The sequence below is a fragment of the Plectrocnemia conspersa genome, unplaced genomic scaffold, assembly GCF_051122295.1.
Source record: "Plectrocnemia conspersa isolate PC_06_02 unplaced genomic scaffold, ASM5112229v1 ptg000012l, whole genome shotgun sequence".
Lineage (NCBI taxonomy): Eukaryota > Metazoa > Arthropoda > Insecta > Trichoptera > Polycentropodidae > Plectrocnemia > Plectrocnemia conspersa.
This window is the reverse complement of record NW_028277176.1, coordinates 29492946-29508348: the sequence shown is the minus strand read 5'-3', so window position 1 is coordinate 29508348 and position 15403 is coordinate 29492946. Positions and strand designations below refer to the sequence as shown.

At 33.6% G+C, this 15403-nt stretch overlaps 1 protein-coding gene across 4 annotated transcripts in view; it reads right to left on the bottom strand.

Moving 5' to 3' along the window:
• Sdc (Syndecan) overlaps positions 1–15403 on the bottom strand; it is a 323379-nt gene that overhangs the window by 3198 nt on the left and 304778 nt on the right. For 3 of the 4 annotated variants that reach the window (XM_088200767.1, XM_088200768.1, XM_088200769.1), the window contains 2 exons: positions 957–1254; positions 439–666 (listed from right to left, as the gene is read on the bottom strand). In XM_088200767.1, coding sequence (XP_088056893.1) covers positions 439–666; positions 957–1254 — 526 coding nt within the window. Of the gene's footprint in view, positions 1–438; positions 667–956; positions 1255–1585; positions 1791–15403 lie in introns of those variants that run through there. The other variant, XM_088200770.1, reaches the window with a different exon arrangement.

Here is a 15403-nt window from a genome sequence, read left to right as displayed (position 1 = left end):
TAAGTTAAGAAACCATTTCACTCTCAGTCAGAACATTCCATCTTCTAGTTTTAATTTTTCGAGAAGATTTATAACAACAGTAATGCTTCCCGAAAATACAGTTCTTCTCCAGTACTGTTTACGATTTTTCTTTTTTAACAGCAATACATTATTTAGGTACAAATTAAAAGCATGCGTTCTGATTTCTGTAGTGCAACTGGCTCCGAGGTGTGGATGCATGACATTGTATGGTGAAAGTTTAGGGACAATGTATCGCAATTGTTCTTATACAATGTCATGCCACTTTGTGAAGTTTCAACGTACCTATATCAAATTAAAATATATATCTACCGGTGAAAACGTATTCAGATATAATTTCACTAATATTACACATTCACTGTAAAATATACACAAATTAAATTCATTGTTTGCATTGACGATATCGATGAAGAAACATACCAGCCAATATTCCAGGCTGGGCGAAGAAGCTGGTGGCTCGGTCTTCCTGTTTAGGATTCATGATGAGTACGTCGATGGATTTAGGCACGTCTCGGGGACCGCCACTCTCAGACCGATCTCGATCTGAGCTCCCTGAGCCTGTTCCCGTGCCCCTATCTATCGATCCTCCTGAAGGATTGCTCGAATCCGGTTGCTTTCGTGGACTATCGGGTCGTGGTGCAACTTTATCTGAAAATATTCAAATCAAAAATTTAAAATATTATCTAACTCTGTCGACTAATTCGAAGTTATCGACGAAGGAGAGGTGTAGTAGGAAAGATGTGTTAGTGTGTTAAAACAAATTTATGCGATCGATGTGTCAGCTGCAAAATAAATATATAAAAATAAAACAAAACGTTCATGTAAAACGCACCTTAAAGGATGTCTTATAAATTTACCGATCCTTTAAAATACGTGTTGCATTATAAAGTAAATAAAATAAAAAATAAAAAAAGGCATTCATGCAGCCACTACTCAACCTATGAATATTTCTTTGGATTCATGTTGGGTGGTGGTGTCAGATGTGTTCGGCGTTGGTGATTTGTGGTCTTCGTCGTCGTCGTCGTCAGGTGTGTTGCTGGTGGGGGAATGGGACGAGACCGTCGACGGGGTTCCGTCGTCGAAGCCTAGCGCACCTGAACCGTCGGCGTCCTCGTCGTCTGGACCCGAACCGGAGCCGGAGCTCTCGAGATCAGAGGTTACCTCGCCGCGACCGCCGGAACCCTCGATTCCTTCATCGTCGATGAAGAGATCTTCGTTGTTATCGGCTTTTTTGTTCTGAAAAGCAATACAAATATATTATATTATACATACATACAAAATTTTGAATCACACTAAAATTTATATTTAACGACGCATTTTAATATAAATATAATTAATAAAACATATCTTTATTTTATTTATTTATATGCATTGAAGTTGAATATAAAATAAAAAAAAATAGCTTTGGTAATAAAAATGGATAGTATGAGTGACTCATAACCAAAAACCGTGAATTGATTATATTTTTCTTAGAAATAGGTAACGATGATTATGTGTTACAATGCACAGTCAGTTAAAGCTCGATGCATAAAAATAAGTAATGCAAGACAGTGGGTAATCGGGTCACCTGCTTAACACACAATGCCCAACGTCAAAATGCTGCGGGTAGGTCCCGATCGGGCGTGTTCAGCGAGAAAACTTTCGGCGCACAGCGAGCGGCCTGGCACCGGCTTGTTGTTAAACAGCAGCCGGAGCCGGAGCGAGAGCGGCCCGCGTCAGAACACAGATACGTCACCGGCGCGAGATCAACAAAGATGCTGCATTGCGAGGACGGGCTGGCGCGGGAGGGGTTGCCCGCACTCACAGGAGGGGAGGGATCAATACGCAAGGCAGAGGCGGTACCATCTAGTGGTCGCGCCGGAAAACTGCCGGAAAATCGTGAAAATTCGGCACGGCGAGAGATAGCACCGCGGGCGGTCGGCGCTGAAATCTCGACGCGAAATTTTTAAAATTTTCGTAGTTCAATTTAGAGATTGTGCAAAATTAGCATTGACGATTTTTTTCAGGATGTTGTGGAGGAAATGGTAAATTGTTTAGAGTACGCTCTGGATAAGGATTCCAGTTTGTTATTGTGTGCGTGAACTGTGTGGCTCAAAACAATTTCGCTCAGAATATTTAATTTTTTTATTTTAAAAGAAAATATATGTTTATTTAACATACATACATCTGAGCTAAGTTGGAAATTTCAACGGACAATTAAAAATATATTATATAATCGAAGAAACCAGACATTGATGTCATTAATTAAATATTTGCAAAATTCATAATCTTTCACTAGTCAAAAAAATAATGAAGTCTTTATTCTTCAAAAGCAAAAAGATATAAAATGGGGAAAGAAATTATTCGCAGATTGTTTAATGGCTCGACGACTCTATTAAATCATTAGAATCCATTGAATAAATTAAAAAATTATCATTGGCGCAACGATAAGAATAATAACCTTTTTAAGCCTTACAGAGAATAGTGTAAAAAAACCAACAACGTACGGATTAATGGAAAAATAATTAAAATATTTTAATCCACGGGTAAGAGAACGAATAACTTACAGTGTATATTTGAAGCCTTGATATCAATTAACCCAGATATGCCCAAGAAATTTTGTTCTCTTAAAATTTCATTTATAAATAAAAAAAACAGTGGCACGAGTTTAGTGACCTACCCATGGTACAGTGGGCATATCTGGGTTTTAAACCAATATCAACACAAAATTATTTAAAATAAATCACTAGAGAAGATCGAACTTCTGTGTCACACTGCACTTTAATGACGAATACCAGCGTTGACGAATCAGCGACTGTCCTTAAAAGAGAAAGCGAGACAACGAAGTACACGCTACATCGCTTCTCCCTCTCATATACATGTACACGCACACAATAACAAACCGGCATCCTTATCCCGAGCGTACTCTACCACTAAAAATTAACACATTAAACGTGGTCGAGTAAACTTGAAAACCTAAAACCAGCATTATGGAAAAAATATTAAAAATAAATACCCATAAATTCCTGGGTTAAAAACTGGAAATATCATAAATGACACGGATCAGGGTAAGGTAGAGATGTTAGCTTAGCTTTAGCTTTTTCTGTATCGTACGAACTTACTAAAAAATTTAAACACTAAAAAAACGAAGTAAATTGATCGATAAGAAAAATAGAAGCAACCGCGGTAGATAAGGATTTAATTCGCAAAATTATCTCACGGGAAATTTTAAATGTTATTAAGAACTTGAAAAATAAAAAAGTCCTGGAATAGATAGATTAAATAACATCTTCATGGGATTTGCATACATTACTTAACAAACATCTTTTGGGTATTTCCCAACCGTTTGGAAAACTACTGAAATTCATCCAATAAAAAACTCGATAAGGATCCGATTAGTAATCGTCTCCCGTCTGTTTATTACCGTCATTTAGTAAAGTATTTAAAAAATAGTCCTTATGCGTTTAAAATAATATTTGGGGAATAAAATTATTAACGGTATCACTCAACAACACAGCAGTTTGATAGTTTAACGGAGCATATGCATTAATTTTTATATGAAAAAGAGTATGGGACTTTTAATGTTAGATATAGAAAAAGCTTTCGACACAGTATGGCATGATGGTTTGATTTATAAACTATACAAAAACAAAATCCCTGACTATATGTTACGCTTCATACGCTCATACCTGAAAAGTAGAAGCTATGTTGTTTCACTAAATAATGAACACTCGAATCCGCGTAAAATTCCAGCTAGAGTTCCTCAGGGAAGTTTTGTCGGGCCGTTGTCTATGAAACTCAATTTGACAGTTGCGAAATGTTCTGTTCAAACCCCAAATCTATTCTACACGAATTAACCATACCCAATTTGACCTAATAAAAGTTCTAAACCTAATTATAGTCTTAGGACTTTCATTAGCTCAAGTTCAAAATGCAAAAAAGTGGGAGAAGTACAGACAAACATACATGATATCTTTCATTACCGATATTATAAGGAAAGCTTACAATATCGGTAAGGTCAATCAATAGGAGGGCGCAAAAACAATTATCACTTCTCAGAAGTCAAAAATTCACGTAAAAAGCAATAAAATCGTGTCCGCGCCGTCGCAGTGGGAACGCTCGGTAACGAGCGTTCCCACTGCGACGGCGCGGACACGATTTTATTGCTTTTGACGTGAATTTTTGACTTCTGAGAAGTGATAATTGTTTTTTGCGCTCTCCTGTTAGTGATTTTTTAGTGTTTTAGGGGAACCCAGATAGTAAAATATTTACATATATAACTAAAGAAATAATGAATAAAAAACATTATATTTATTTAATATTTTTAATAGAAAATAATACCAATAGATTAAAGAGTATGAAATTAATGAACATAACAAAAATAGTTTATATTCATTCCATAAAAAATATTAGGAGCCTCTGAATTGATATAAAAAAAATTACAAAAGCAGAATAATATATATAAAATATATATAAAAAATATGTAAAATAAAAGAAATTTTATAATAGAAAAAACATATTAATACAAAAAAGTAGGAAAATAAATCAAAGAAAAATACGTAAAATTAATTCATTTCCAGGTGTATACTAACAAATGTGTATAAATTAACTCATTACTCGAAGGGTTAATGAAATCTAAATATTAATAAAATTACTGAAGACTGGGTAACTTTTGCCTCTCCTGGAAAAAGCTGAAATGACGTCTATGGTTATTTAGATCAGTGCTCTTCAACATTTTTAAATCAAAATAAAAACCAATTTTGGATAGAATATTATTTATTTAATCTAATGCTATAAATTTTTTTGTTAGTGCGAAATCTGCTGCTGCTTTTTTGCAAGCAAATTTGATATAATTTCTAGTGGACCAGCGCCGGTCCGCGGACCACAAGGTTGAAGACCACTGGTTTAGATTATACAATAGAGCCCATTAAAAATCTGAACAGATAGAACTAAATGCTATTCGAAAAGGCAAAGAACTAAACAGATTTATTAGACGCGGAAATAATTTAAGATTGACCATACTGTCAAATTCTGAAGAAGCAGAAATAAGTTTATTAGTGCAGTTGGCACATCATTAAGCGATAACTGTGTTTCTTTGGTCACGTTTAACAAAAGTATGTTTTGAATTGTTACATTTTAAACAGTTATTCGACGACATTTTGTTGTGATTAAGCATTTCCAATATGCTTTACTATAAATTTAGTATTAAGTTCGGCGTATAAATTTCGAAATGCTAGATGTAGCAGAAATATTGTTTATGACATGAGCATGGTTTCTTAACCTTTCGGTCGCGACCCAAAATTAGATCGATTGGAATGAGTAGGTCAAGAAAGTTCAACTGCAATAAATATAGAATTATCAAATTAGTTAATAAGATAATATGGTTCAAAGATAAAATAAAAATTTGCTTCGTTCTAAAATTATTTAGATTAGATCAATATGAATATCATACAAAAGCAATACATTAAGGATTTAAGCGGTATCGCCGTACATGTACGGTGGTGATCTTTCACTATATTGAGGTAGCCCAGTTAGTTATATATTTACACACAAAACTATAATTTTTTAAAATTTGATTTAATGTAAATGATTTTTATAGAAAACAATACCAATAAATTAAAGAGTATAAAAAAAGAATATATTTTATATTAATTTTATAAAAAAAATATTGAGAGCCTCTGAATTGATATTAATTTTTTTTTCTATAATTTACTATGAATGCAATATAAAACAATAATAAATAAATAACAATAGAAATAATTATGGAAAAATAAGTAAAAATTAATTAATTTCCAGATGTTTACTGACAAATTAACAAATGTATATGAATTTACTCACTACTCTTAAGGGTTAAGAGATAAAAAATATTTAAGGTTTTCATGACTCTTCTCATCAAACTAATAAAATATTTATGCAATTTTTTTAAATGAATTTAGTTAATATTCTTTTACTGTTTAATTAAAGTTCTAAAACTAATTATAGTTTCATTAGGTCAAGTTGGGTTTTGGTTTGAACAGCAATTGGACGTTTTGCAACTGTCGAATTGAGAATCAACTTGCCCATATCAAATCATAATATATGTCTACCGATGAAAATTTATAAAATAATAATAAATAAATAAAAATAGAAATAATTATGGAAAATTAACTCACTCCCAGTTGTATACTAATAAATTAACAAATGTGTATAAATTAACTCACTACTCAAAGGGTTAAAATACAAAGTTATGAGGTACTCATAACTTTGTAGGTCAGATTCTAGTTGAAATTAAAAAACGAAAACTGACATTGGCTAACGAAGCACTGAAAGTACTATTATACTATCTTTTACATTTTACAGCAACATATAGAGACTGTAGACTCCAATATTAGACGAGCTTTTAAACTTATGCAAATACAATAATATGATTAAATTAAAACATTGCTAAAACTAAGGTATATAATAAAACGTATTGTAAATTTTGAACCATGCTGATTTAGATTACATTTTCAAAATTATTACTGTGATTGGTTCGAGATTGAGTGATGCTATTTAGTCAGATTGTTTACCCAAGATCGATCAATAACAAAATTTAGAATGTTTCGAAAGCGTTAAAATATACAGGCGCTCTGTAATTAGATTTGCAAATCCAGGTCGAAGTTCGTTAATCAAATTTGCAAGATTGAAAGCTCTCAAAGCGGATAGAACTATCCACTATAAAACCGTATCTAGTATTTAATGCATATGTATGGATTATTTGAATTATCGATGTGTGTATCGAAATAAACGAGCAAAAAGATAGCGACCAAAGAGGAGGAGTACCACGTCGACCGTAAAATATCGGCTGGAGTGGTAAAAGTTAAATTGGTTTCCATTCAGCCGTCGGACAAAGTTGTGCGAAATTATACCCGCGGTCCTTCCTTCCCTACACAACTACTTCGTGATTGGACTCGAGGGCGCGTTAAGTTTCGACTGAAAAAATAATGAAACACTCAGCCGATTAGAGACTCGAGAGAACTTGATTGAAAATCGCATTAACAGAGCGCACGCGCCTTTAAAAAAGTGGTTCGCCTTTGATTGAGCAACGTGTGCATTTTTCGTTTTATTCCCTTTTCAAGAGCGGCAGAAAAACACAATGGTACAATGGAATTCGAGGCAGACGTTTGCGTTATTAAATTTTATATTCGGACAACATGTGGAATTATAATATGAATGGAATGCGTTTTTTTCCCTTCCTTTCAGTGTTTCGTGCGCGCGATGAATTGAATTTTGTATCACTTTATTTTATTTGCAGTGTATATTCTACAATTATAAATTGTTGAACTTGCTGTACAACTTTTCCAGAATGTAATATTGTATAAGCACAAATAACTTTTCTTGTAATGAAAATGGAGTGAATTGGCTTATTGTCCAATAATAATAATATTTAATATAAGCATTGTTTATATGCTTGCGTGTTGAGTTTTTACGCTGTGAGTGGCTATTGTGCAATACTGGGTGCCCTGCATCAGACATTCGATTCGTTCAATGCAAGACTTGAATAAATAATAATTAAATTCAGAAGAAAAATCTGATAGAAGTTATAAATTATTATAAAAGCAAATTAAATATTTAAAAATGATTTAGGGAATAGCATTTATATAAATTAGATAATACAATGTATAAGAATATGTGATAAAACATTATCACTATACATATCGCTTCACAGGGCCACCCTTGTACAGCATAAATAATGTAATATAAGCGGTTTATCAAAGCTAAAATAAACACTACTATATTATTTGTGTGTTAAGTATAGCATGATCTTTAATATTAAGCCATTTACCAGACGGACAAGGATCAAGATAATTCATTTTACTTAGAATGTCCGATCTATTTAAATAATCTTTACGTTTAAAGATAAACACACATAGATGAAACATATTGTCATTTTAATAAGCTTTGCGAATAAGAGAAGGATGTTATCTATCTTTTTATATGCTTTATGTATAAATATTGTTTTATTTAAATCGAGACCTATACATTAACAGAAACATACATATACCACAAACACAGATTCATTTGCGTATATTTTAAAGCTTTGTAACTTGAGCATCGAAAATGTGTATGTATTCAACAATAAGTACTATTATGATGTTCACACTTTAACAATGCATCTTCATAGTAGTTGAAATATATTATTATTATTATTACATCCCCTATTATCTAATAAAATAATCAAAGTTTAAATTATAATGAAGACCTTATTCGAAGAACAACTATTGTCACAAAAATAGTTTTTTACAGGAGAGAGTATAAGTTCATTTTTTTCTTCAATAATAAATTTTGTGTAACATACCCTTATTACGAAAGTAATGCTAAAATTGTTTAAACTTTCTATCTTAACTTTTCAGATAATAATGAAACATCAAACATAGTTTAAACTTTATGTTTAAATATTTCATATTAATAGATTTTCACTATTTAAATATAAAATGTTACTAAAATACCAGCAATTACTTCCAATATTTTATGAGCTTTCACCATTGCTATTCTAATTAACGTTTATTTTTATTTAAAGTGCGTTTTTTGGTTTATTAGTTGTATTAATCCAAGAACTTTTCATTATAAAATCTGTAACTGATGTATTTTTCAAATTTAAAATGCAACTGGTCAGTACTGATTATTTTGCACATTTTTTATCACCACTTGTTTTTGAGTAAGGCAATAAATTAGTATCCACACATTTAAAAAAAAGAAATTTTGTTTATACGTGTTTATTATGTTTCGTGTACACATAATGCGTTTGCTCTTGTGTTTTTGCGGCGTTTTTGTAATATTAGCTGCTCAATCTTTTTTTGTAAAAAAGGTTCGATAGTTTCCAGAATTATACATACATACATTATCACAATTTATTCTGTGACTAACACGCATTTAATAAAAACGAGGGATATAATGAAGTCACCCAAAATAAATCATCATACAAAGTTTTAAATTTATACATGTGTTTAGTCACTTGATTGTAAAGATCCATTGGTAGTTCTTCTTATGTACATAATTTTAGACATTATTTATTTTTCCAAAAGTGGTGATATTTAACATTATTTTTTTGAAAGAATAGTGGTTTTTAAATTTTTGACAATAAAACATTGGCACTTTTTTATGTATGGTCTTCAATTACATTCGCACAATATTTTTAAAAACGTACGTTACTGACCGCGATGTTTCGCTATCACGCAAAAGCGCGTGAACGGACCGTAATGTGTCAACAATCGATATTATAAATAATACAAAAGCGCAGTTGATGTACATATGTACGGCTCTCCTCCGTAAAATTAGCATAACCGAACGAAACGTTTTTGCGGTTGGGGCACCGGAAGTTCCACCAGACTTTCAAAAGCTCACATGCACTGTCGACACATTCGAGAGCTTTAATAATGAACGTAGCGGTGTGCTCTACACCCTCAACTTCAGCGACGCGCGAATCCAGATTGCCCGAGAGATATAAAAGCTAAGCATGGTTAATGCTGTGATGGATTCAGGTTCAATCTCAGAGATGTGGGAAATTAAATTTGATCTCAATATACAGTGCCGTAGTTATGAGGTAAAATTGTATAATATTATTCAACAAATATCGTCATTTTCTGGTAACACAGTAAGCGTATTATGGTATTATCCCAACGCAGTGGTTTTCTTATTGTCTGTTATGCTAGAAATTGGAGAAAATAATCATATTTATTGTTGACATCATAATTGGATTTTAGCACTTCAGTTTTAGAATTAACTCGACATTTCGATGAATTAATTATTAATTATTATTAGACTTGTTAAGCTAATGCGGATTAGAACCCTTGACATATATGGGTTACCTTTGAGCTATAGCGCTAGTAGTACAATATAGCAAAATTCGATAATTCGGTCTCACCCTATTGTCTCTTATACGTTTATAATGTAGAATTATATTATTAGTCATAGCAGTTTAAAAATGTACCTAATATAATATAATGTATTTTTAATACTTCGTTCGGATAATATTGTATAAAATCAAATAGTATATTATATAATATAAATTTCCTATTTTGGCGAGAGATTAGATAATATATAAACCAGTCAAGGGAGTCATAAAAGCTAATGCATTTTTAATCTACGCCCGTGCATCAAAGCAGCGGATTTTGAGCTCACCGCTAAAGAAAGAAAATGCCATTAAATTTCTATTCTCTATTCCGTGCAATTAACACTGTCGAGACCACCCGCAATCGTTAGGTCTAAATTAATAGTGCAATACATGTTAAAAGGGTAATAAAACTCATAGATTTGTGTCCTTCGAATTTACTAAGAATCGGAGAGTGTTGTCTTGCAAATAAAAGAGCGGTTATGGATATCCAAAGAACGGAAAATCCAATAAAAACAAAGGTTTCCAGATTTATACATTTTAAATTTACCACGAATGATATGTTCTGGTTAAAGGATCGATTACTGGAAGAGACGTTGGACTCTCTATACAAATTGATATGCTTAATTATATATACTTAAAGAGTTGTATAACCAACAAAGAAGATACGTGATGGGATTGTTTATATACATACGTATGCATTTGCTCAAAAATATTATAATGAATCGACAAACTAATTAATGGCCAATCGCGGAATCGGTTGTAGCTGATTTTAGTGGATAGTAAAGTACACCCATACCTCGCTATACGGCCGCTCTTTATACAACCTTTCGCTATAACGGCCCTCTTCAATTAAGGCACGTTTTCGATTTACGGCCTAAAATGTTTCGCTATAACGGCAAAAAAACTTTTTTTCGATGTCGATTTTTTAAAAAAATTAAAAATAGATTGAATTTGCATAATTTTAAAATGAAAGGTGAAGCAGCTAGCGCCGATGAGGCCGCATCTAAGGAATATCACAACATTTTAAAGGGAATTATTGAAAGAGGTGGTCATAAACCTAAACAAGTGTTTAACGTAGACGAAACAGCGCTTTATTGGAAGCGAATGCCTGATTGCACGTACATTTCAAAAACCGAAAAATCTGCGCCTGGTTATAAGGTGTCTAAAGAACGATTAACTTTGCTACTTGGTGCAAATGCCGCGGGTGATTTTGAGCTAAAACCACTTTTAATATATTTGTCCGAAAATCTAAGGCCTCTTAAAGGACTAAATAAAAATCAATTACCCGTCATATGGAGATCCAACAAGAAAGCTTGGATGACTAAAGCTACTTTAGAGGATTGGTTCAAAAATCACTTTTGCACAGAAGTGAAAAAATATTTGCGAGACAATAACTTAAGCAACAAGGCTTTGCTAATTTTGGATAATGCACCAGGGCATCCTACTAATTTATCCGAACTATCTGAAGATGTCATGATTATGTACTTTCCGAAAAATACAACAGCTCTGATCCAACCAATGGATCAGGGTGCAATAGCCATTTTTAAGGCATATTACCTACGCCGAACTTTCCGACAACTTATAAGGGAAACCGATGGTAAATCTTCAATTAAAACATTTTGGAAAAACTATAACATCAAGGATGCTGTTGACAGCATCAGTGAATCGTGGAAGGAATTAAAATTAACAACAATGAACCATGTTTGGAAAAAAAGATGGCCAGAATGTGTAAAAAGTACTGATGCAGAAGTTAATTGCCTTCCTGAAATTAGGCAAAGCATTTTGGATCTAGCACATGATCTCGGCTTTGAAGGTTTGAACGAACGTGATGTGCTTGATCTACTTGAAGCTGATAGGGAACCCCTTTCATATAAGGAACTCATTCAGTTGCAAGCAGAACCGGCATTTGATGAAGAGACAGAGCCTGTTGTATTCAAACAGCTAACATCAAAAAATTGTCAAAAGCTTTTTCCTATTTCGATCAAGGAATAAACATCTTCTTTGAAAACGATCCTGACGTCGAACGTAGCGCTAAAGTTTCTCGAGGAATTAACTCAGCCATTAGCTGTTATTAATCACTGAAGAACGAAAGAGACAAAAAGGCAAGACAAACAACGTTGGACAATTTTTTTAAGCCAGGCCCATCCTTACCAGCGAAAAATGAGAACGACAGTGATCTGCAGATTACCATTTCTTCATCGTCTTCAGATTAAAGCAATTTAAAAAAAAAATATGTATGTATTCATACACATATTTTATGTAACATGAAGTTGTTTCATTTTTGTTTATGGATTATTGTTGGTTTTTGGAGTCTGTTATTATTTTATGTACAAATGTTTGTACTTGTTATGTATGTATTTTTGATTTAAATGAAATAAAAAGATAAAATGCATTTTAAATGATAAACCATGTTACATATTTAACAAACTTGGAACCGATCCCATTGAATTTGTATGAATTTGTATTAGAATAATTAATTCGTTATACGGCTTTTCGCTTTGCGGCCAAGTTTCGTGGAACGTATCTAGGCCGTAAAGCGAGGTATGGGTGTATTGCGAACTGTCTGAGAGGCAGTCCATTGACGTCAACATATTAACAAGTTCTCAATTCCAAGATCTCACTATGAAATCAGTGAGTAGCGTATGTCAGCTGCCCATGTTAGCAGAGTTGTGATCTATTTGGCAGAAACCGATTCAGCTGACTCTCGAGGTCGGTCGATAAAAGTCGAAAATTATTATCTCGTTGACCGAAAAAGTTTTTTAGCCGCAGATCGAGTGTTCTGTTAATTCGAATCATTATATATTAATCTATTTCGTCAATATTTATAATGCTCACGAGTTTGGCATCCAAGTAGGTGTATGTGTTTTATTTAATTATACACATTAATTTGTAATTGCATTGCTTTCACATCCTGGTCACATAATTTAGCAGGTGCACGCGTTGACAAATTATTTAATTTTTTTTTACAACCGCGTAAATTTTCATCACAATTGGATGCTATACGTTTTAGTCGATTTCATTTTTTTAACTTAAACAACACTACAGAGCTTGAGATAATTGGAAGTAACCAAATCAATACCGATTATCGAATATAAGCTTAGAACTACAGATCGACACAACAGAGTTCGGAGAAATGCAGCCAAGCTGCCTTTCCATTTCAATCATCATATTTTGGTAAGCCTAGTCGTATTCTTTGAGTCGCCAGGAGTTGACTTGAGCTTCGAAAACATCAACTCTATCTCAAGTATTGATATCGAACATTAAATTATTGTATAACCATGCTATTATTATATAAATAGATTAGTAATCAGTGTCTCTTTAATATCTCTCTAGCTCATTTGGAGGGTTAATCATATAAACACAATATGCGAGGCACAAAATTGTCCAATTAACGCAACGTCATTATCGCATAATGAAAAACGCGTTAAGACCTCAGAGTTTTGCGTAATTTCTCGGCCCGGAACTTTTGTGCGGTTCCTTGGTCACAGAACAACAACAACAACAACAACAAGGTTCTAATTTGTGCGTGTGACCCACCACACGCAAGTCGGCCTCTGATTATGTGTTCATTACGGGACCTCGCAAATCGACGTTTAATTAATTTCTCGCACACTGGTCGGCGAAAACTTTAGCGAAAAGTCCCGCGGGACACGTTAAGAGAAAATCTCCGACAAAGAAGAACTCAACGCAAAGCTAATTGATGGCCGAGCGCCTACAATAATATCTGCGCATCTGCTTTGAAAGCCTAAACGTACGTCGCGCTATTTTGTTTGCCTAAACAATAATTCCAAGGGGGCGCGTCAAGTTACGTTATATACACTTTATAATTGTTCAGTATAAATACAAAGTTTATAAATTAAACATCGCCGAAACACCGTTAAGGTTGAACGCGAGACAAAGGGCGAAATGCTTTCGCTTTGTTTCGGCTCAACCGCCGCGCCATTAAATAAAGCGTTTTATTGCGCGATTATTCCGAATTAAACCGCCATTTTCATCTGAGATTTGTAAATGGAATAAAACTATTAATGCATGTATTCAGATTATTAGTTCGATTAATATTTTCAACGCTCACTGGATGTTCGCAATTAACTGAGGATTTAATATACCACATCGTCCGGCGTTCATTCATCATATCTCCAATAAAGGATAAGTGTACCGGGGCTGGTTATCGACATTTTCCGAGAGTTTCTCTCTTAATAGATCGGCGGTTGTGGTGAGTAAATTGAGAATGTTAATTATTGTAATGTTCCTTTTCAGAGTGTCGTATATCACACCTGATACCTCTGCATGTTAACTTATATTGATGAATGTGAGGATTCGTAGATATACAAATATGTATAAAAGTCTACATATATAAGAAGGTTTACTGCTTGCTTCCGGACTCTAATTGAATTAGTATAAATACATACAATGCGTCAAGTTAATCAATCCATCCAAATAATAAGAAAAACGGATTACGAAAACAAAAAAAATCGTAGAACAAATAAAAAAGTAAAAACTCTTCTAGGATTGTAGAGCCAACAAAAAATTATCATGAAATTTTCGATACTAAAATATTCATAGACAACATTTTAGATTCTATCTAATTTCCCCTTCAAATACTCTAATGCCTGCACTACACTCTCTGGAAGTAGGTCATGGTTGGCCAAGGACGGAGAATATAGTGGGTTAATTCGAGGTTACTCGGAAGTTCTCCGAGGTTACCGAGAACGGAAGGTAAAGTGGGGGTAGTTTAGGTCGACTTGGCCAGCTTCGAGCGCTTCCGAATATTGTCGGCATTATTTTCCGAGTCAAAGGGACCGAAGCCGGAGCTGCTCTTTCGAGCGCGAGCGGTGAGATACTTCCCCTTTCGCTCTCTCGCGTGTTAAGTGACGAGAGTGAGAGAGATAATGATATGGTTTTTCGCAAACTGATATAGAACGAGTAACTCGCTTCAATTTCTATGGTCAACATGTATGACGAGTGCTGCAGCGCATTATAATACATATCAGGGACTTCAATAGACTCTTACTGAATATTTTAGGGCACCAAAAGGGATTAATTATATTTTTGATAGTATATTCTTCTAACAGATATCGTTATTATATTTTTTTTCATATAAAATTAATTAATTAGTGGTAGTTGATTTTGTTAAAAAAAATTGTTTCGAACATCCTTATGTATTTTCCTAGATCGGTTTATATGATATAAATGTCACACCATAACGAATTCTTATTTAGAATCGACGGCGACAAATTCTAGGATAGTCACAGATGTGGTGTTCGTATTCTGAAGTATCATTTTTATGCCTTATGGCATTTTGCAAAAGCCGACAAAGATTTTGCGTAAATTGAATATTTACGACCGAAAAGTTTTCACTGATATTGTATTGGTGAGTGCCCACACAAACTTTTATAATTATCAGTAGCGTAATTTTAATAATATGACAATTTAAAAATTGCGATTATTTAGCACATTTTTCGATCGCGCGCAAATATGCCAGCTGTACATGCCAGCAGCCGCAGCGCGGACGTCGTTCACGCTCGCCGTCCGGACGGCATATGAAATTTGTGG